The sequence below is a fragment of the Pan troglodytes genome, chromosome 21 (assembly GCF_028858775.2).
Source record: "Pan troglodytes isolate AG18354 chromosome 21, NHGRI_mPanTro3-v2.0_pri, whole genome shotgun sequence".
Taxonomy (NCBI): domain Eukaryota; kingdom Metazoa; phylum Chordata; class Mammalia; order Primates; family Hominidae; genus Pan; species Pan troglodytes.
Window position 1 is genome coordinate 26,867,434 of NC_072419.2, and position 24,186 is coordinate 26,891,619.

Genomic DNA, 24,186 nt, shown 5'->3' on the forward strand with positions numbered 1-24,186 from the left:
GTACTCTGCTCTGATGTCCATGGAACCACGCTGGCAGCCCTAGACTCCCCATCTAGACCTTCTCTACATGAAAAAAAATACACTTCTGCCTTTTGAAAGCCACAGTTACTTTGAAACTTTCTGTAATTTCAGTCATATCTAATCCTAGCTAATGTAGGGGATACTTGGGAAACTGGGGTGATTAAGAGAGTTGCTAGAAAGACTCGGGAAAAAGCATAAGGAAATAGGATTTGGTTGCACAGTTGTTCAGAGCATGGGTTACACAGAACTATGGGTAGGACCTAGTTCAGCCACTTATTAACTCTGTGACCTTGGGCAACTCATTTAAGCTCTCTGAATCTATGTCTTCATCTGTAAAATGGGCCAGCATGTCCCACTTTCTAGGATTAGAATTAGGATGAAATGAGATAATGCACAGAAATGGTGTGCAACAGAGTCTGTGGGTTTGCGTCCCCAGATGAATCTAAGTGTGCCTCCAGCATGAAGCTATAATAGAACAGGATGCCTCCCAGAGTGTAGCAAGCACCCACCAGGTGGTATGCAGGATAGCTCAGGCAGCACAGCCACATCTTACTAATGATGGATTTGTTCCAACAGGAATTAGAATAAAACATAACAAGCACATCAAACCTGTGATTTCGTAGGTATCATTACTTTGGACAAGACAAAAGTAATTATTTCAGTTTTTTTAAAGACAAATCAATGTAAAGAAAATTTTGGGCCACGCCTGGTGCCTGTAATTCTAGCTACTTGGGAGGATTATTTGAGGCTAGGAGTTTGAGACCAACCTGGGCAACATGGCAAGACCCCGTTTCTAAAAGATTCCAAATAGAAAATTAGGCAGGTGTGATGGTGTGCACCTATAGTCCCAGCTATTTGAGAGGCTGAGGCAGGAGGATCACTTAAGCCCAGGAGTTTGAAGCTGCAGCGAGCTATGATTGTGCCACTGTATTCCAGCCTGGGTGACAAAGCAACAACCTGTCTCTAAAAAAAAAAATTTCTTTTAAGAAAATTTGGAAGTATTCAGTAATGTAGTCACACAGAAAACGATTGATTCCCAAGTGACTGAAGTTTGGCAAACACTAGCCCAAGAGAGGTAGCCTAGGGATGAAGCTGCAGAGAGGACAAAGAAGTGAGGTCAAGAGGGTCACAGTGCCAGGCCTTGTAGAGCACACTCCAGCCTCCGCCTCCCCATCGTGCACCCCTCTGCAGCCCTGCCATGCCAGGCCATCATAAGTGGCTCTGACATTCTCCACCCCCACCCACCATGTGTGCATTTCTGGGGGCAGGGGCTTTCTCTCACCATGGTACCCTCAGTGCCCTTCACATGTTTGACACAGGCGTGAGGGCCATATTCGATTCATGGCAAATAATTGAACCCTAGGTCTTCTCCTTCCTTGCAGCCGTTAATGTCAGAAGCTCTGAAGACACCTGGGACAGAGAAGAGAGGGAGAAAGTTTACGTGGAAGCACGGGGAAGGAAGGGATGTTTGTTGAGGGGTGGTGTGATGCAGCAGAGGAAGAGGACCAGAGGAAAGCAGCCACTGGAAATAAGGAGACAGGGTTTAGGAAGGCCTCACTAGACCTGTTAGGATGGATGGATGGATGGATGGATGGATGGATGGATGGATGGACAGAATGGGTGGGTGGATGGATGGATGGATAGATGGATGGATGGATAGATGGCTAGATGGGTGGACAGATAAATGGATGGACAGATAGATGGGTGGATGGATAAATGGATGGACTGATGGCTGGATGGGTGGATGGATGGATGGATGGATGGACAGAATGGGTGGGTGGATGGATGGATAGATGGATGGATGGATGGATGGATGGATGGACAGAATGGGTGGGTGGATGGATGGATAGATGGCTAGATGGGTGGACAGATAAATGGATGGACAGATAGATGGGTGGATGGATAAATGGATGGACTGATGGATGGATGGGTGGATGGATGGATGGATGGATGGACAGAATGGGTGGGTGGATGGATGGATAGATGGATGGATGGATGGATGGATGGATGGATGGATGGATGGATAGATGGGTGGATGGATAAATGGATGGATGGATAGACGGGTGGGTGAGTGGATGGATGGATGGATGCATAGATGGATAGATGGGTGGACAGATAAATGGATGGACAGATAGATGGGTGGATGGATAAATGGATGGATTGATGGATGGATGGATGGGTGGATGGATGGATGGATGGATGGATGGATAGAATAAAAAAGAAAGCTAGGACATGGTTCTAGTGTTCTTAGCAGACGTCCCACCATGGAAGAGGTCATGGGGCACAGGGGCTTTAGGAAAGGTGTTTACAATCCTGCCTCCCTCTCACCCAGACCTCTTGCCAGGGTTGGCACACCCAGATGCCTGCTGTGACCAATGGAGAGGAGCAATTCTGGCCAGACTGGTGGGAAAGCAAGGACGAACCACGGAGGCCATCCCTGGCAACTGAGCTGATAGCTGCCCCACGAAAATGAGGACACAGCATTGCCTAATCTGACTCATCAAAGAAAGGCCTGAAACCCAAATTCCAAATGTCATTCAGGCCAAAGTAGATGCGTCCATATATCATACCTGGCCTTGGGTATCTGTTTGCTACCATGATATTTATCACTGCCTACCTTCTGTGTATTGAATGGAGACAGGACACAGGCTGCTTCATAGAGAGGCAAGCCCCACCAGCTATGCTGTATCCTCTGGCATCACAAGATTGACACTCATGGCTGAGCTTGACGTTCGGGCAGGCATCTTAGAAGGAGAACAGTCTGCCCTCCACCGTGCCAAAAAAGACATGTACAAGCAAGAGCATCATTCCTTAAGGAAACCCGCAGGCCTCCCTGGCGGCAGCTGCCTGCCTGGAGAACAGTGACTCCTGACTTTCCAGCAGCCCTCTCTGCAGGCGTGAGTGTCAGCTGGGGAGCCTGTGAACAGCTCTAAAAGTAGACACTTTTTTTTCATGCCAAGAGAAAACTAGAATGCTTTTTGTTAAAAAAAATCTTGGAAAAAGTGATATGTTTCTTCCCTGCCACCCGCCTCCTCTTTGCCACCTGGTGCATAGTTCAGCGCGGACCGCCACGCTGTGCCAATGCTGGAAAGGGCAGGCCTGCAGTCGCAGCACTCCTTTCCTGCTGGCCAGGAAGGCCTTGGCCTTGGACTTGAGATCCCGGCCTTTAAAGGACACCTTTACCACTTCTCTTTCCCCGTAGATGTGTTGGACTTTTTCCTACAATTTCTCCCAGTGTGTTATGTTGATCAGCTTTCCTCAGCCTTCAGCGTGTCTAATGGCCAAGCCAGCCTTCACATCCCCACTCAGTTCATGAGTCTGTCGATGTAACTGCCTGGATGAGCAGGCAAGGATGACCTCTGGAGACGTCTAGTCAATTGCTTAATGATCGGACTATATCGACCAGAAATGGTTAATTCAGTTCTGCAAGTCAAAATCTCCCAGGGCTTCTTGGAAAAGTGTATTACTTGCAGAAGTGATGGGGAATGTAAGTCCTCCCAGATAAACCAGGCTGGCCATTGGCAGCATGAACAGAGACAGTAATGTCTTCTATTTCAGTCTTGAAGAGGTGTAACTTTTTTCTCCCAGCTGTGCAAAAATGATTTTTGTGGCATTGATGCCCACGTGCACACAGCCCCTTAAAAAGCGCGTTGGAGCCATGTGCATACCTGGCCCTCTCTCCTGAAGATTTCTAGACGGCAGTCTGTGTGGGTTACTTCATGGCTCCTAGTAGTCTTCCCCTTTTGAATATAAATTGGGGGAAAAAGTTAATATTTTTTATTTTTAAAATTCACAATATTCATGGAAATACAAATTTCCCAAAAGCTCATCACGAATGCTGATAGCACCATAGTACCTGGCGGCCAAAAATGCAGAAACCTGGCCCTAAGCTTCACCAGGATCCAAGATGCCCCTCTCCTTCCTATGGATACAGAAGGAGGCTAAAGCATAGAAATCGTTCAACCTGGGGGAGGTCTAAAACTTTTATTTTTATTTTTTTAGAGACAGGGTTTCACTCTGTCACCTAGGCTGGAGTGCAGTAGGCTGGAGTGCAGTGGCGTGATCACAGCTCACTGCAGCCTCGAACTCCTGGGCTCAAGTGATCCTCCCACCTCAGCCTCCCTAGTAGCTGGGACCACAGGCATATGTCACCACCACACCTGGCTAATTTTTTTTTTATTTTTTATTCTTTGTAGAGATGGGGGTCTCACTGTGTTATCCAGGCTGGTCTTGAACTCCTGGTCTCAAGTGATCCTCCTACCTTGGCCTCCCAAAGTGCTGGGATTGTAGGCATGACACATCATACCTGGTTCCTAAAAGTTTTCTTAAAGTAGAATTTCTTCCTAACATTCTTGTATCAAAAGGAAACCACCTTCATTTGACTCAACGTTACGATCAATTGTAAAATAGGTTTGGTTAAATTCAGAGCTTTTCCAGTTTGAATGACGAAAGCTGCCGTGCTGCTGCTGTAGGATGATTTTAGGAAGCCCACAAGATCCGAGACACCCTCACTCCTCCTGGCCACCTTCACCTGGGAGCCTGTAGCTGGTGCTGAAGTTCTCCTTGGATAGGGGAAAGCAGCCGGGTCTGAGCCCTGCCCTCACCATGCAGGTCTCTGCCAGGAGCTTGGGCCCCGAGGCCCAGCCCTGGGCCAGCCACCATGGGCACCTGGAGTGCACAGCCTCAAGTCGCAAATCCATTCCCTTTAGAGTTGCTGGCAAGTGTGATGTGTATTGTTGTGTGGTTGGGAGAACACCACTCTATTTCTGAAATAAAACCTGGACACTAGGATTTTTTTCAATGTTTTACAAAAATTGCTACACAGCCCCCATTTTCTCTAATACAATTCAAGTTCCTCCAAAGTTAATTTGCCAGGGGTTCAGAGGGAGGCAAGGAGAGAGGGTGAGTAGGCAGAGCACAGAGGGCTTTTTAGGGCAGTGATGCTCTTCTGCATGATAAGGCTGTGGGAACCTGGGTGTTTAGATGGAGGGCCAGAGCTCATGACAGACCACAGTGGGTTCCCAAGGGAAGTGGGACTTCACAGAACTCCCTCTCTGAAGCAGATGATGAAGGGTCCCCGACGGGCAACACAGAGAGCAGAGCTGTAAAGGCGCCGGGCAGGGAGCATGGCCCGAGAGCACCTGGGCTGTTGGAACAGACAGCACTGGAAATGAGGAAAGCAGCGAGCAGGCGGTTCCGCCACCAGACGGAGGTGGCCGTAGACCCCCAAAACCAAGGGGGTGGGAGCTCCGATGGTGCCATGGAAACAAACATGGGGGATTTCAGCCGCTGAGGAAAGACAGTGTGTTAACAGCTGGATGAACATACCACCTGAACAGCAACGCGGGCGAGTCAGCAGGAACTGATGCCGTGTTCTGATCCAGCGAGTGGGTGTGGGGTGAGGCCTGATACTGCTGAGTGCCAGGCTGTCCCTAACACAGACTCTCGGCGTCGTATCTGTCCTCTAGTGCCCCCGTGGCCCCTGGGACAATTTACCTCCATCCCTAAGAACTAACTTTTACGTCTTGGAAAACGGAAGGTGCCCATTCACATGGGGGCACCAGGTTTTTCCTTCCCGTGTGCGCACACACAACATCCATAAACAGTAATAAGGACAGCTAGCTCCCATCCAGAGGAGAGCAAAGCCCACCTGAGCGACGTGGCTTTGACCCTGAAGCAGTTAAGTTGCCTGTTCCAAGACACTTAAAGTAAGAGTTAAAATACCAATAAGAGTTCTTGGTTATTCCAAAAATGCATCAAATTTTCCAGTTAAATAAAGGATAATCTTATTGTTCTCCATATAAGAAAGCATTTCAGCTTTCAGTGAAAAGTTAGCAAATATGAACACCAAAAAATGCAGCTCTCCTACAAGAGATTCAATTAAGCGTCGATGCAACCGTGCGAACAGCATGTTGCAGCACCAAGGCAGCCTGTTTTTCTGGCCATTATTAATCTAGAAAGCTTAATGATGAACAACATTTGTGTTATTGTCTACCCAAATTTAATTTATTTATGCAGCAGTTAATCTTGCAATCTGTTTTTCTCAAACGAGGGCAGATAATGGAGACACCGTTCTTTACAAGTCTTCAGGCTTTTAAATTCTGATAAAATCAGGATTCTTCACTGGGTCTTGCCCCAGCTCTGAATTAAACCACTTTAAATGTAATTATGGGACCTGGCCTTACAGCAGGAACATCCATTTAAAAAATTGATTGGTCAGGCTGTTCCACAAGACATTTTATGAGCAAACGATTGCAATGAGGCCAGAACTGTAATTTATAAAGGCAAAAAAGCAGGTAAATACTTTATTAGTGGTAATGAGAGGGTTGCCAGCTCACTGAGTCTCTTCTTTCCTTACCAGCTACTTCACCGAGCCGTGGTGCCTGGCCCTGTTCCACGATCGTTTTATTGATCTCAGGAAAGAGTTACGCCAAATCTTAGCCTCCAAGGAGGTAAGAGTGATTAATGGATATGTGGATTATTCCTTGCAAATTATAAGCAGCTGATAGCTGTTGATCATTTAGACTTTTCCCTACATTCCCATTTTATGGTTTTACTTTTTAAAACAACAGTATCTCATATAAACAAACTGCGGAGCATGTAAATGCAGACTGTGTTATTTCAGGGGAAGTGATTTTATTTAAATCTTTTTATGGGGGCAAATTTCTTTTTCCTTTTTTTAAAGAACTGTATTTTTCTGATCAGCTCAGAGTGCTGGCAGAAAACTGAATCTGAGTTGCATCTACTTGCCCTCAAGAACGAACGTTGCATTCCTTTAGTTTCTGCCTGTGTTTGCCAGCCATTTGCGGAACATATGTGTGTGTGTGTTCTTTTAAAGATGTACAGGGAAGCCATCCAGTGTGCCTCAAAAGCACACTCCTTTTATAACCAGAACTTCTTTCTCAAAATACTACAGAATTAACTGGACATTAGGCTGCGTAGCCCAAGGGCTGCATGCTCAGCAAGAAATTTGACCCCAAAGTATAAATAGTGAGGTATTTGTGAAACTTTAAGTTAAAATATTTCTTTCAATATGAGAATCTCTAGCAGAACTGTGGAACGTTAACAGCTGTGCTCAGAGAGCGGTTGAATCTCCAGCCTGGCTCTACCCTGCTTCACTCAGCCAAGTGCTGGGGCCTGGGTTAGCTTCTACCTCGTGTTACCGTCTACATAGGCAACTCCCACATCTCCATTGTCACTTCCTCCTGGGAGCCCCCACGCACCTTATTGGACGGCACTGCTAGGGAGCGCGCACCCTGTTCCCAGTGCGTGCCCCACTTAATCACAGCTCTTGCTGTGATTTAAGGAGAGTGGAGGAGCCACTGTTATCAGCTTGACTTTCCCAGTGAAGAAACTGAAGTTTAGAGGGGTTTTTGGAGTTTTTTGTTTCTGTTTTTGTTTTTTTTTGAGATGGAGTCCCCCTCTGTTGTGCAGGCTGGAGTGCAATGGCGTGATCTCAGCTCACTCCAACCTCTGCCTCTCAGGTTCAAGCGATTCTCCTGCCTCAGCCTCCCGAGTAGCTGGGATTACAGGCACCCGCCACCACACCCAGCTAATTTTTGTATTTTTGGAGAGACAGGGCACCATATTGGCCAGGCTGGTCTTGAACTCCTGACCTCAGGTGATCCGCCCGCCTCGGCCTCCCAAAATGCTGGGATTACAGGCGTGAGCCATCGCGCCCGACCAGCTTAGAGATTTTAAATCAGCTCCATGGTGACACAGCAAGCTTCACACTCCGGGGTGTCTCACCCCAAAGCGGGAACATGGTTACTGAACCATACAGGGCCGAAGTGCGTGTCCTGGGACCTTCTCCTCAGTGCCCCCACTTTTCAGTTTCACTCCCAGGGTCCAGCTGGGAACTGTAAATCATTTCCTAATCTGAAGCAGGCTTAGATTGGGAAACAGAGGTTTAAAGTTAAAACCAAACAGCAGTGGCTTAGGATCCAGCAAGTAAATGCAGCTGAGGGAAGTGGAGGGCTGGGTGGCTGAATGCCCAGGTCAGAGGCTGCTGAAGGCGTGCATGTGGCAATGGAATCCACTAAAGATGCTGCAGGCCAAACAGAGCCCTACACTTCACCCAGGGCTGCAGGAGGCCAACCTAACTGGAAACCTGAACCCGAGTTGTAAGGCTGGGGCTCACTGAATGCTCAGCTCCTCAGACACCTTCCTTCCTTGCAGAATGTCATCCGCAGCTTCCTACTGCCCCTACAGTAAAGGGCCCTTCGTTTCCAAGTGATCCCATCAAAACTCTGTGCCTCTGTCTTTCTTAACCCCAGATCTGAGCTCTTCAGTTAACATTGTGCACAAAGCCAGGGGGTTTTAGTCTTAAAGCTTAAAAGGGAAGCCATGGAAACCGTCAAGCCCAAGGCATCCACCACTTTTCATACAACTCACTGAGATACCCTCAAACTTCTGCCTGTGTACGGATATTTGCTGTGGACCCATTTATGAACTCAATGTGGACAGCAGGCCCAGGCAGCAGACCAGAAGTGGCCACGGACCTTTGCCCAAGACACACTAAAGGCCCTCCAGCCATTCTTGTGGGTCTTGTAGATTTCCAGAAAATGAAACCTCTGGAAGAAAAAAATCTCCACTGGAGGATTGTTCTATGTTCAGCATTTCGTTTGTCAAATGGGAAAGGCCACAGGAAGTGGTGATGCATAGAGTGGTGTCTGCCTAGCTCAGCTGGACTATGCAGTGTGGCCTCTGCCAGACCCTCCCATTCCTGCAGAACCGGGGCCAGCCGTCCCACCTCAGAGAGCTGTGGAGGAGTAGCAGAGGGGAAGTGTGCGATGGCACAGAAGAGTGGCCCAGTGAGTGCTGGCCACCACGAGCAGCAGTGGAGGTGACAGTGGAGAAGGGCTGCTGTGGAAACGACAGCCACACAATCAGATATACAGGAATTTCACCAAAGAGTCTGGTATTAGGAAAATAAAATAAAATGAATAGCCTGCACTAAAGAATAATCATAATTTCTTTTCTCAAATATTGAAATGAGGTACAAATGGCCAACAGGTATATGAAAAATGCTTAACATCACTAATCGTCAGAGAAATAAAACTGCAGTGAGATATCATCTCACCCCAGTGACAATGGCTTTTATCCAAAAGACAGGCAGTAACAAATGCTGGCGAGGATGTGGAGAAAGGGGAACCCTCACATACTGTTGGTGGGAGTGAAAATTAGTATAGCCACTGTAGAGAACAGTTTGGAGGTTCCTCAGCAAGCTAAAAATAAAGCTGCCATGTGACCCAGCAGTCCCACTGCTGGGTATATATCCAAAAGAAAGGAGATCAGTATATCGAAGGGATACCTACACACTCATGTTTATTGCAGCACTACTCACAATAGCCAAGATAGGGGATTAACCTAAGCATCCAACAAGTGAATGGATAAAAAAAAATGTGGTCTGTATACACAATGGAATATTACCTAGCCATAAAAATAAGGAAATCCTGTCATTTGCAACAACATGGATGGAACTAGAGGACATTATGTTAAGTAAAATATCCCAGACACAGAAAGACAAATATTGTATGTTCTCACACATGTGTGGGAGCTTAAAAAAAATAAAATTTAACTCTTGGAGATAGTAGAATGATGGGTACCAGAGGCTGTGAAGGGTGGCAAGAAGTGGGTGGATAAAGTGGGGATGGTTAATGGGTACAAAAATACAGTTAGATAGGATGAATAAGATCTAGTATTTGGTAGCACAATAGGGTGACTATAGTTAACACTAATTTATTTTATATTTTAAGATAACTAAAAGAGTGGAATTGGAATATTTCTAACACAAAAAAATGATAAATGCTTGAGGTGATGGATACTCCATTTACCCTGATTTGATCATTACACATTGTATGCCTGTATCAAAATATCACATGTACTCCATAAATATACACAACTATTATGTACTCATAATAATTAAAATTAATTTTTTAAAAATATTCAAATGATGTAAACCATTTATTTCACCTTCTACCTTGTCTTCAGGGAAGTACACAAGTTCAATCCCATTAACTATCATATCCTAGAGCTTGGTATATCAATTTTCTTCTTCCACATGTAAAGAAAGGAAGAAAAGACCATTATCTATCTATTATCTATGAATATTGTTAGAAGTCATCTGTTATGAAGATGAGAATCATTATAACATGGGCCGGCTGCAGTGGCTCATGCTTGTAATCCCAGCACTCTGGGAGGACAAGGCAGGCAGATCACCTGAGGTCAGGAGTTCGAGACTAGCCTGGCCAACATGGTGAAACCCAATCTCTACTAAAAATACAAAAAATTAGCCAGGCATGATGGCAAGTGCCTGTAATCCCAGCTACTCAGGAGGCTGAGGCAGGAGAATCTCTTGAACTCAGGAGGCAGAGGTTGTATTTAGCTGAGATTGTGCCACTTTAGTCCAGCCTGGGAGACAAGAGCAAAACTCTGTGGCTTATGCCTGTAATCCCAGCACTTTGGGAGGCCGAGGCAGGTGGATCGCCCGAGGTCAGGAGTTCGAGACCAGTCTGGCCAACATGGTGAAACCCTGTCTCTACTAAAAATACAAAAAACTAGCTGGGCATGGTGGTGAGCGGCTGTAGTCCCAGCTACCCGGGAGGCTGAGGTAGGAGATTTGCTTGAACCTGGGAGGTGGAGGTTGCAGTGAACCCAGACCATGCCATTGCACTCCAGCCTGGGCGACAAGAGCAAAACTCCGTCTCAAAAAAAAAAAAAAAAAAAATCTTCATAACATTTATTTTTAAAAAGCAAACTCATTCCAAGATATCTGAAATGCTCTTGTGGAGGTAAAGAGAGGAACACTGGCACTGCATTATTTAGCTGCAGGCAAAGCCACAGCATCACTGACCAAGGTGAAATTTTATTCAGTCAAAATGATCCTTCAAAATCCTTTATGAAAGATACAACAATTATAACCATATACTCACTTAACAAAAGAACCCCAAAATATATTAATAAAAGCAGAATTGAAAGAAGAAATAGTTCTAAAACAATAATGCAGACTTCTGTATTTTACTTTCAATAATGACTAGAACGACCAGACAGAAGATCAATAAGGAAATAGATGACTTCAATAGCACTATAAGCCAAGTGGACCCAACAGTCGTGGATGAAATTCTCTGTTCAACAGTAGAATGCACATTCTTCTCAAGTGCACACGGAACATTCTCCAGGATAGGCCATATGTTAGGCCACAAAACAAGTGTCAATACATTTTAACAGATTAAAATTATTATATTCTCCAACCACAACGGAATGAAGCTGGAAATCAATAACAGAAGGAAGATTGGAAAAATTCACAAATTTGTGGAAGTTAAATAACACATTCTTAAGCAACCAGTGGGTCAAAAAAGAAATAAAAAAGGGATATTAGAAATGCTAATAGATGAATGAAAACTAAGATACAACATACCAACATTTATGAGATCCAAAGAAAGCAGAATTTAAAGCTATAAGTGCCTACATAAAAAGAACAACTCAAATCAATAACCTAATTTTATAACTTGAGGAACTAGAAAAAGAAAACCAAAGTAAGCCTAATGCCAGCAGAAGAAAATAATAAGGATTAGAACAAAGATAAATGAAATAGAGAATAAGAAAATAGAGAAAATCAATAAAACCAAAAGTTAGTTCTTTGGAAAGATCAACCAAATTGATAAACCTTTAGCTAGACTGCCTAAGAAAAAAGACTCAAATTACTAAAGTTAGAAATAGAAGTGGGGACATTACTATCGACCTTATGGAAATAAAAAAGGATTATGAGAAAATGCCGTGAATAATTATTTGCCAACCAATTACATAACCTAGATGAAATGGACAAATTATTAGAAATGAACAAACTAGGCTGGGTGCAGTGGCTCACGCCTGTAATCCCAGCACTTTGGGAGGCCAAAGTGGGCCGATCACGAGGTCAGGAGTTCGAGACCAACCTGACCAACATGGTGAAACCCCTTCTCTACCAAAAATACAAAAATTAGCCCGTCATGGTGGCACATATCTGTAATCCCAGCTACTCAGGAGGCTGAGGCAGGAGAATTGCTTGAACCTGAGAGGCAGAGGTTTCAGTGAGCCGAGATCATGCCATTGCACTCCAGCCTGGGCCACAGAGCAAGACTCCATCTCAAAAAAAAAAAAAAAAAAAAAAAGAACAAACTAAAAACTGACACAAGAAGAAATAGAAAATCTCAACAGAGCTATAACAAGTAAAGACCTTGAATCAATAATCAAAAACCTCACACAAAGAAAAGCCCAAGACCAGATGGCTTTGTTAGTGAATTCTATCAAATATTTAAAGAATTAACACCAATTCTCTTGAACTCTTCCAAAATATAGAAGAGGTTGGAACTATTCAATGAGATCAGCATTACCCTAATACCAAAGCTAGACAAAGACACTGCAAGAAAAGAAAACTTACAGACCAACACCCCTTTTAAATTTAGAAGCAAAAATAGCCAGCAGATTATTAGCAAGCCAAATCCAGCAGCATATTAAAGGACTAAACACCCAGCTGAGTGAGATTTACCCCAGGAATGTAAGGGTAGTTCAACATATAAAAATGAATCAATGTAATACACCACTTTAATAGAACAAAGGGGAGGCTGGGTGCGGTGGGTCACGCCTATAATCTCAGCAATTTGGAAGGCCAAGGCGGGCAGATCATTTGAGATCAGGAGTTTGAGACCAGCCTGACCAACATGATGAAACCCTGTCTCTAGTAAAAATACAAAAAAATTAGCCAAGCATGGTAGCACACACCTGTAATCTTAGCCACTCACAAGGCTGAGGCAGGAGAATCTCATGAACCCAGGAGGTAGAAGTTGCAGTGAGCCAAGATTGTGCCACTGCACTACAGCCTGGGCAATAGAGCAAGACTCCGTATCAAAAAAAAAAAAAAAAAAAAGAACAAAGGGGAAAAAACACTATCATCTCAATTGGTGCAGAAAAAGCATTTGACAAAATCAAATACATTCTTATGGTAAAAACACTAAAAAAAAAAAAAAAACAAAACCTGTCAATAGAAGGGAATGTCTCCAATCTGACAAATGATGTTTATGAAAAACCCACAGATAACATTACACTCAGTAATGAATTACTGAAACCTGAATTCTTATCCCTGAGATCTGGAATAAGACAAGGATGCCTGCTTTCACCACTTATATTCAGCATGGTTTTGGAAGTTCTAGCCAGAGCAATCAGGCAAGAAAAAGATATAAAAGACATCCACACTGGAAAGGAAGAAGTGAAACTATCTCCATTCTCAGGTGATGTGGTCCTAAAGAATCCACAAAATAACTATTAGAGCTAATAAATGAAATCAGCAAAGTTGCAGAATGTGAAACCAACACACAATAATCCATTGTCTACATTATCAGTTGTATTAATCTGTTTGCATTGCTTTAGAAGAACACCTGAGACTGGGTAGTTTATAAAGAAAAGAGATTTGGCTCATGGTTCTGCAGGCTGTCCATGAAGTACATGTACTGACATCTGCTTCTGGTGAGGGCCTCAGGAAATTTCCAGTCATGATGGAAGGTGAAGCGGAAGACAGTGTATCACATGGCAAGACAGGGAGCAAAAGAGAGAGGGAAGTGGTGCCAAGCTCTTTTAAACAACCAGATCTGGCATGAACTCAGAGTGAGAAGTCACTCATTACCACGAGGACAGCAGCAAGCCATTCATGAGGGATCCTCCCAAAGACCCAAACACCTCCTCCAGGTCCCACTTCCAGCATTGGGGATCACATTCCAGCATGAGAGTTGAAGGGAAAAAAACATCCAGACCATATTAGCAGTTAATAATTTGAAAATGAAATGAAGAAAACAATTATAATTATTATAATAGCATTAAAAAGAATAAAATACTTGGGAACAAATTTAACCAAAATAGTGCAAGGCTTATACACTGAAAACTGCAAAACATTTTTGAAAGAAGTGAATGACTACCTAAATAAATGGGACAACATCTGTGTTCATGCATTTGAAGACTTTATATTGTTAGGATGGCAATACCACCCAAAACAATCTACAATTCAGTACAATCCTGTCAAAATTCCAAGGGCATTTTTAAAAAGAAATGCAAGTCCTAAGTTCCTATGGAAATGAAAGGGACTCCAAATAGCCAAAACTATCTTGGAGGAAAAAAAGAACAAAGTTGAAGAACTCACATTTTCTTACTACAAAGCAACAGTAACCAAGACAGTGTGGTACTTGCATGAGAATAGATATATAGATCAATGGACTAAAATTCAGAGTCCAGAAGTAAACCTATTTACATGAAAATATGTTCAGCATCATCAATTATTAGGGAAATGCAAATCAGAACCATAATGAGATACCACTTTACAGCCACTAGCATGGTTATAATACAAAACATATCAATGGATAAACAAATGTGGTCTAGCCACGCAATGGAATAGTATTCAGCCATGAAGAGAAATGAGGTACTGATACAAAGCACATGAACCTCAAAACATTATGCTAGAAGGCAGAGAAAGCATTTGACAAAATTTGCATCCTTTCATGATTGAAAATAAAAAACCTCTCAACAATTAGGTATAAAAGGAATATTCCTGAACACAATAAAGGCCGTATATGACAAGCCCACAGCTAACGTCATTCTCAGTGGTGAAAAGTTGAAAGCTTTTCCTCTAAGATCAGGAACAAGACAAGGATGCCTACTCTTGCCACTTCTATTAAACATAGGATCAGAATTCCTAGCCAGAGCAATCAGGGAAAAAGAAGAAATAAACACATCCAACTAGGAAAGGAAGAGGTGAAATTGTCTCTGTTTGCTGATGACATGATCTTATACACGTAAAATCCTTAAAGACTCCACCAAAAAACTTTTGGAACTGATAAGTGAGTTCAGTAAAGTTGCAGGATACAAAACCAACATACAAAAGTCAGTAGTGTTGGCTAGGCGTGGTGGCTCACACCTGTAATCCCAGCACCTTGAGAGGCGAAGGCGGGCAGATCACCTGAGGTCGGGAGTTCAAGACCAGCCTGGCCAACATGGTGAAACCCCATCTCTACTAAAAATACAAAAAATTAGCCAGATGTGGTGGCGGGTGCCTGTAATCCCAGCTACTCAGGAGGCTGAGGCAGGAGAATCTCTTGAACCCAGGAGGCGGAGGTTGCAGTGAGCCGAGATCATGCCACTGTACTCCAGTCTGAGCGAGACTCTGTCTCGAAAAAAAAAAAAATAATGTTTATATACACTAACAATAAACTATCTGAAAAAGAAATTAAGAAAGCAATTCCATTTACAAAGCCTCAAAAAAAATATTTAGGAGTTTTTAACCAATGAGTTAAAAGATCTCTATACTGAGAGCTATAAAACATTGATGAAAAAAATTGAAGCCAACACAAATAAATGGAAAGATATCATGTGTTCATGGATTAGAAGAATTCATATTGTTAAAATGTCCATACTAACCAAAGCAATCTGCAGATTCAATGCAATTCCTATCAAAATGCCAATGTCATTTTTCACAGAAATAGAAAAGACAATCTTAAAAATCATATGGAACCACAAAAGACCCACAAATAGCCAATACAATCTTGAGAAAAAAAAAAACGGAAGGCATAACACTACCTGATTTCAAAATATATTTCAAAACCATAGTAATCAAAACAGCATGTGTATTAGTCCATTTTCACACTGTTATAAAGAACTTCCCTGAGACTGGGTAATTTACGAAGGAAAGAGGTTTAATTGACTCACAGTTCCATATGGCCGGGGAAACCTCAGGAAACTTACAATCATGGTGGAAGGGGAAGCAAGCACCTTCTTCTCAAGGTGGCAGGAGCATGAGAAGAGCAAAGGAGGAACTTCCAAACACTTATAACCATCAGATCTCATGAGAACTCACTCACTATCATGAGAACAGCATAGTTCTCAGCATAGTTCACCCCACTATCATGAGAACACCCACTATCATGAGAACACCCACTATCATGAGGACAGCATAGTTCTCAGCATAGTTCGCCCCCATGATCCAAACACCTCTGTCTTTCGACAGACACGTGGGGATTACAAATCGAAATGAAATTTGGGTGGGGACACAGAGCCAAACCATATCAGCATGGTACTGCCATAAAAACAGATAAATGTACCAGTGGGACAGGATAGAGAGTCATAAATAAACCTACACATTTACAGTCAATTGATTTTTGACAAAAGTGCCAAGAACACACAATGGGGAAAGGACAGTCCCTCCAATAAATGGTATTGGGAAAATGGGAACATTCCACATGCAGAAGAATGAAATTGGACTCTTCTCTCAGCCCATACACAAAAATCAATTCAAAATGGAGTGAAGACTTAAACATAACACCGGAAACTGTAAAACTTCTAGAAGAGAACATAGGAGAAATAGTTCTTGACGTTGGTCTCAGAAAGGATTTTTTTGGATGTGACACCAAAAGCACAGGCAACAAAAGCAAAAACAGACAAGTGGGTCTACATCAAATTTAAAAGCTTCTGCACAGCAAAGAAAACAACAGAGTGAAGAGACAGCCCACAGACTGGGAGAAAATATTTGCAAATCATACATCTGATTTGATGTATGATATCCAATTTTGGCTAATATCCAAAATATATAGGCAACTATATAACTCACTAACTCACTAACTAACAGGAAACAACTCACTAACAGGAAAACAAATGACCTGATATAAACATAAGCAAAGGACCTGAATAGACACTTCTCAAAAGAAGACATACAGTAGGTCCTTGAATAACATCCATTCGTTGTAACATTGATGAGGAAAACAGTCATTCCCGGGCCACTGTCTGTGGAGTTTGCATGTTCTGCCCATGTCTGTGTGCACTGTGGGTTTTCACCAGGTACACTGGAGTTCAAAGATCAGAAAAAAACAAAACACTATGCTAAGTGAAAAGAGCCAGACACAAAAGGTTAATTGGCATGTCTAAATGGTCCCAGTGTGCGTGAGTGTGGGTGCAGGTGTGGATGGAAATGTACCCTGTGATGGGAGGGGTCCTGTTCATGGGTTCCTGCTTTGTACCCTGAGCTGCCGGGATAGGCTCCAGCAACCTACCACCCGGAGCTGAAATAATTCGGTAAATAATTACCTTACTTGTTTATGTTAATCTTTCTTAAATGTATTATAGCCCACAATTATTTTAGTGTTTAATATTAGAAGTGTTTTTGATCTTTATTTAGAAGTTTGGTGATGTTTTTGTGACCAGAAATATGCTGTCGGAACTTCACTCTTGTTCTTATCAATTAGACTATGGTAAAATTGGTTTTGTTATATGTCATCTCACTTAAAGTTACAGTTTCCAGGAAGCTACGAGGACTTACTGTGACCAAAAGATATATTTAAAAAAGGATCAACCTCATGAATCATCAGGGAAATGGAAATTAAAACCACAGTGAGCTACCACCTCACCCTTGTTAGTATGGCTGTTATAGATAAAAGGTTGGCAAGGATGTGGAGAAAAGGGAATTCTTGTTCACTGTTGGTGGTAATATAGATTGGTTCAGCCATTTTGGAAAACAGTATGGAGGTTCCTCTGAAAACTAAAAATAGAATTACATATGATCCAGCAATCTCACTTTTGGGTATGTATCCAAAAGAAATGAAATCAGTGTATCAAAGAAATATCTACATTCCTATGCTTATTGCAGCTTATTCAAAATAGCCAGGACATGAAATGAACCTAAGTGTTCATCAACAGATGAATGGATAAAGAAATTATGGTATATATGCACAATGGAATACTATTCAGCCTTAAAAAAAAGGAAGTTCTGTTCTGTCATTTTCAACAACATGGATGAACCTGGAGGACATTATGCTAAGTATAATAATTCAGGTACGGCCGGGCACGGTGGCCTGTAGTCCCAGCAATTTGGGAGGCTGAGGCAGGTGGATCATTTGAGGTCAGGAGTTCAAGAGCAGCCTCGCAAACATGGTGAAACCTCGTCTGTACTAAAAATACAAAAATTAGCCAGGCAGTAGTGGTATGCACCTGTAATCCCAGCTACTCAGGAGGCTGAGGCAGGAGAATTGCTTGCACCCAGGAGGCAGAGGTTGTGGTGAGCCAAGATCGTACCACTGCACTCCAGTCTGGGTGACAGAGTGAGACCTTGTCTCAAAAAAAAAAAAAAAAAAAATCAGGTACAGAAAGGTAAATACTGCACGATCTCACTTACATGTGGAATCTAAAGAAGTTGAATTCATAAGGGTAATGAGGGGAGGAAGGGGTGGTCATACTGTGTGAAGGGAGGTGGTCACACTGTGAGAAGGGAGGTAGTCACATTGTGAGAGAAAAAGTGATCACACTGTGTGAGGGGAGGTGGTCACACTGAGGGGAGGTGGTCACACTGTGAGAAGGGAGGTAGTCACATTGTGAGAGAAAAAGTGATCACACTGTGTGAGGGGAGGTGGTCACACTGAGAGAAAAAGTGGTCACACTGAGAGAAAAAGTGGTCACACTGCATAAGGGGAGGTGGTCACACTGTGAGAGAAAAAGTAATCATACTGTGAAAGGGGGGTGGTCACACTGAGAGGGGAGGTGGTCACACTGAGAGAAAAAGTAATCACACTGTGAGGGGATGTGGTCACACTGAGAGGGGAGGTGGTCAGACTGTGTCAGAGGAGGTGGTCACACTGAGGGGAAGTGGTCACACTGTGAGGGGATGTGGTCACACTGAGAGGGGAGGTGGTCAGACTGTGTCAGAGGAGGTGGTCACACTGAGGGGAAGTGGTCACACTGTGAGGGGAGATGGTCACACTGAGAGGAGGTGGTCACACTGAGGGGAAGTGGTCACACTGTGAGGGGAGGTGGTCAGAGTGTGAGGGGAGGTGGTCATAGTTTGAGGGGAGGTGGTCACCCTGTGAGGGGAGGTGGTCACACTGAGAGGAGGTGGTCACACTGAGGGGAGGTGGTCATAGTGTGAGGGGAGGTGGTCACACTGAGAGGAGGTGGTCACACTGTGAGGGGAGGTGGTCACACTGAGAGGAGGTGGTCACACTGAGAGGAGGTGGTCACACTGAGGGGAGGTGGTCACACTGTGAGGGGAGGTGGTCACACTGAGGGGAGGTGGTCACACTGAGGGGAAGTGGTCACACTGAGGGGAATGGTCATACTGTGAGGGGAGGTGGTCACACTGTGAAAGAAGATGATCACAGTATGAGAGGTCATCCTTCAAGAGGCAAGTGCCCAAAAATCTGTTCATAATCTAGAGCAATATTTGCCTGAAATAAACTTTAAAAGTGGTTTTACGCTATTTAACCCAGTGTCAGAACAGCAGCATACAATATGAGCTCAAAATCTTGTATAATTTTAGTAAGGTAATTGTTTTTGGTTGGTTTGATACAATTCTCCAGAAAAATTAAGGAAGAAAGAGCCAACCTCATACACATTGCAGAATATATCCACGAGGCCTTACTGGTGGCACCCAAAGTTTTCAGCACCTCCCAGTACTTAGTTGTGAGAATCAGTTGCTTTTTCCCTATCACTGCCTTTATTGCTCTAGTTTAAATCTGAATTCCTGCAACCCTCACTGACTGCTCTTTCCAATGTGTGCATAATCTTCAGCACCCCGTTGTGTCTTGCTTAGCCAAGTGGCAATGACTTTATGCCTCCATATAGCTTGAGTCTGTTTTCCTATCTATAAGCTCTTATCACTAGTAAGTTAATAATCCAACAAAACCCTGCAAGTAATTGCCTTTTCTATTCAAAACAGAAGGAATTATTGGAAGTTGAAATAAATGTACCATCAGAGTCCACAGACTCTTGATCTAGGGTGATGTTCAAGAATCACAGTGTTTGGAAAGCAGCCAGCTCAACCCTGGGGGATGTGCTTTCTAGAAGTACCCTACTCTGGAGGGCAGATATGCAGTGGTGAAGCAAATATAGCAGATGTTAACTGTGGAGTCCAGGTGCAGGTGTGCAGGTGTTCACTGGACAATTCTTCAACTTGTCTCTGAAAATTTTTATAATGAAATGTTAGGAAAATCTCTACTACACTGTACCTATGTGCAGCATAAGATTCTCAGCTTCAAACAACTTTATTCTTTCTGAGCCCTACCTTTTTAAATATATCAATAAAATTTGACTTGATTGTGAATTTATTCTAAAGTTTTAAAATCCCATTTCTTGGGAATTATAACCAAGAAAACTTTTCACATAGGACCTTTCAAGTAAAAAGGTTTAATCACTCCTTTTTTTATTTTTAAATTTTTTTATTTTTAAAACAGAGGCAGGGTGTGGTGGCTCATGCCTGTAATCCCAGCACTTTGGGAGGCCGAGGTGGGCAGATCACCTGAGGTCGGGAGTTCAAGACCAGCCTGACCAACATGGAGAGACCCTGTCCCTACTAAATATACAAAATTAGCCAGGCATGGTGGGCCATGCCTGTAGTCCCAGCTACTTGGGAGGCTGAGGCAGGAGAATAGTTTGAACCTGGTAGGCGGAGGTTGCAGTGAGCCGAGATCATGCCATTGCACTCCAGCCTGGGCAACAACAGCGAAATTCCGTCTCAAAAAGCAAAAAACAAAGAAAACAACAACAACAACAACAACAAAATAAGTATGATCTACAGATGATTTTTATCTGAAAATGAAGGGCTTGAAATGACTAGCCTGGATGACTCTTGAGGACATTATGCTAAGTGATATAAGCCAGTCACAAAAAAAAGTACGACAGGGTTCCACTCATATGAGATGCCTGCGTAGTCACATTCATAGAGACAGAGGTGGTTTCCAGGGCCTGGAGGATGGGAGGGTACGGAGCTGGTGTTTAATGGAGACAGCGTTTCAGTTGACGAAGATGAGAAAATCCTGGAGATGGACAGTGGTGAGGGTTACACAGCAATGTGAATGTACTTCATGCCACTGAACTGTACACCTAAAAATTATTAAAATAAGACATGTTGTGTATACTTTGCCACAATTAAAAATAAATTTTCAAAAGCTAGAAAAAAAATGACCATCCTTGCAGAGCTGACTACTGTCGTTTTCATTCTCACGAAACTGCCGTTACAACTGTGCAGGGTCCAATTAATTTCTGTATCTGGCCTCTTACTGTGTTTTACAGGAGGAAGATCTTCCTTCCATAGAGCAGTTAGCCCACCAAATAGAAGATGAGGAAATCAACCCGACTGAGAAGCCCAGGCAATACCTCAAAAGAGTTTTTGAGGAATCCATCTACAAAACCCTGGTGGAGAGAAGCACTCTTGACTACCTACACTATAACCGCTACCACCTGCCCATGTACGCGTGGCCAGGCATCATTTAGTTGTAGGCAGGGTCTCCCCTTTATGGTTTTCATTTATTTAGTTCCTGGAAACGCGCTCTGTAGAAATAGAAAAGTTCTCTGCAGCCTGGTTTGACAGCGAAGCCAGCCCCTGGTGGTTTTGTTCATTCCTTTCCTTCCCTGACTTATGCCTGTAGTTTTCTATCATCCCAGTAGGTGGCACACGGCTGTGTGCCTCTCTTCTGGGGCAGGCTCGCTTTACAAATCCCAGGCATGTTCCTGTGCAGAATAATCCATTTCAGCAATAAAATGAGATCATACTGTGTAAAACTTGTTTTTACCTTGGGTGTGATTCTGTTTGATTTCCTGGAAACTTCCGCTGCCAGTCTTGTTAGTTCTTCACATGTTTACCCAGCAGTACTTGTGGGTGATAAAAAAGAAAATGTGCCCAGAATGGAAAATTAGTAAACAGATGATGAGAAATTAAATCTGCAGTCCAACATAAGCGGCAGTGATTGTGTAGGAAAGCTTACATGACCTTTGGAAAGGAGGAGGCTGTATTTCTGTTTCAAATTGCAGATGAGGAGCATAAAGTCACAGAAAAGTTGGGTGCTCAAGGGGTTCACACATAGGTTTTAGATTAGAACGTGGTAACGTGGTAATGGGAAGTTCGTCAAAGTTCATTTTCTTTGATCCTTAGCACTGTTGCTTTGCATTGAGGGGGGCGGGGTGAAGGGGTCCCTAGTACATGTCAACTCTAATGTGGATCAGAAACCCTTTTTCTTATAAATAAAGCAAATTAATTGCCCACTAGTAACTAACTGCATGGATTCAGGAATGAGGGGGAACAACATATAAGATTGTGCTCATTTATTGGGTCTCTCAGTAGACAGTGTGACACAATTTTCCACAGCAGGGCTTAAAACTGGTTTTGTGAACAATTCCAGTTTTTTCTTCATGTGTTGTATTTTATGTAAATGTTGAGCAAAAGTTGGCACAAGATAAGGGATACACAACTATTAGAAGGAAAGTCAGAGCTGGCATTACAGCATTGTGTACACATTATCAAACTCTCTGCTGCAAACTGCCAACTTGTTGGAACTGCAAAGTTATTTGATATTGATATTTCTGCAAAATAAAATTGTTCCAGAATACTGGACTCTTGATTTTCCCAAGGCAGGCAAAAGCAAGCAATAAATGCTCCTAATTCCTTCACATGCACGTTTTCCACAAATGCATGGGTCACTGGGGGGAGGGTCCAGCATTGGCCATATGGTACACACTGTGTCACTTGAATGGGGAACAATTGCTACTGGTCCACTCTTCAGAATTCAGACCCAGCACACGTGGAACCCCATATTTCAGGGGCTGGTGAATGAGTCAGCTCAAGCAACTCTCCTCCCCTGTCCCATTCCCCTGAAAGGACCTGGGTCAAACTCATAAGCAAAAGGAGTAAGTTTCTGTGACAGGTCCTGGGACCCTTGGATGCAGATTAACAGAACAATCTCAGAGGATCAACAGTTATGACTTCTGTGACCAAGTATTAGCATTAAAAAGCCTCCAGTCACATAAAAGTGACCCCAAGTGACAATGTCAACCTTAATACCAAATCATGCATAAATGTGACAGTAAGTTTTCCTTTGCTGCCTTTTGAAAAAGGAGTGTTGGCGCTCCATAAGTATCATAGCAGACTTGAAAATATCTAGAATATATTTTAGTGTACAAAGTATATTGGGTGACATTATTTTAATCCTTATCTCACACTTAGAAAGTGGGTAATTTACAGGCTATTTAGCATAGATGCTAAATAATTTCCTGAATCTAAGAATCTTAGCATATCTGTTCAGACTTGAAAACTTTATCACTGAGCAAGTTGCCTAAGAATAAAAGAGGAATTCAAGAGTTGTTGGTTATAACTTGCAATGGACTATTCTAAGGGCTTTGGGAAAATAACGGTGAAGATAAAGCCTGGCAAAAGGAAGGGCTTGAAACAGACCAATATTTGGACTTGGCTTGCACAAGGCATGAATTCCGTAAGTGGATTGAATGCTTGGCGTCTCTACATATTTCAGCACTTGCTGCTGAGCTGGGGACATCTTGGGCTGTAAGCCTGATCTTGGAATTCTACAGTTTTAAGCAAAGAATATTAATCAGAAAATACCAAAGTTAATTTTCCAAAGTTTTATTCTCCCAAATCACATGCAACAACCCCGCCTTCTGATGCCTCTAATTGCTCTCCCGACAGATGTCAGTTTTTAATAAAGAGTGTAACCACCGCCTTTCCAAAAATGGCTTATTATGGTTTTATTACACTCAAACATCACAGGAGGGCAAGAGAAAAATCAACGATGAAGTGAGGCAGGGAAGGAAATATGGCATGGAGCATAAAATGTAAAGCCAGCCAATCAATATTTACCCTTTCAAGAGGGAGAGAGAGAGAGAGAGGAGAGAGAGAGAGAGAGAGAGCGCGCGCGCATCCGAGTGAGCCAGTGTTAGCCAAGAAGCAGGGAGCAGGGCTCGAAAGTCGCCGAGTGCGAGGAGCTGTTGATTGTTTTCTGCTTGAAAGAAGAAGTGATGATAAGGCTGGGATAAAGTGAGCGCCGGCAGGGGCGCAGAGCCCGCAGCTGTATGCTAATGCTCACAGAAACCAAGCCTCCGCGTCCCCCATTAAAGCAGGCGACCAGGAGGCCACACATCACTGAACAAATAGGCTCTCTCTAGACAAATAAAATAACACACGTTGGCCTGTGGGGAGTGGGGGGAGAGTAAGAGCAGGGAGAAGAGTGGGGGGAGAGTGAAGGAGGGGGGAGAGAGAAGGAAAGAGAGGAGAGGAATGGGAGACTAGGAGAGAGGTGGGGGGAAGAGAGGGAGAGAAGACAGAAACAAGCGAGGGAAGAGACAGGAGAGGGGGACGAGAGGAGAGAGGGGAGCAGA

General features: G+C 43.3%; 1 protein-coding gene across 15 annotated transcripts in view; it reads left to right on the forward strand.

Annotated features, from left to right (window-relative positions):
• Window positions 1-21,582, forward strand: part of CFAP61 (cilia and flagella associated protein 61) — a 306,350-nt gene extending 284,768 nt beyond the window's left edge. For all 15 annotated transcript variants that reach the window (XM_016937529.3, XM_016937533.3, XM_016937534.3 and 12 more), the window contains 2 exons: window positions 6,383-6,473; window positions 21,094-21,582. In XM_016937529.3, the coding sequence (XP_016793018.2) occupies window positions 6,383-6,473; window positions 21,094-21,294 (292 nt within the window). In that variant the 3' untranslated portion in view covers window positions 21,295-21,582. The remainder of the gene's footprint in view (window positions 1-6,382; window positions 6,474-21,093) is intronic.
• Window positions 21,583-24,186: the final 2,604 nt, after the last annotated feature.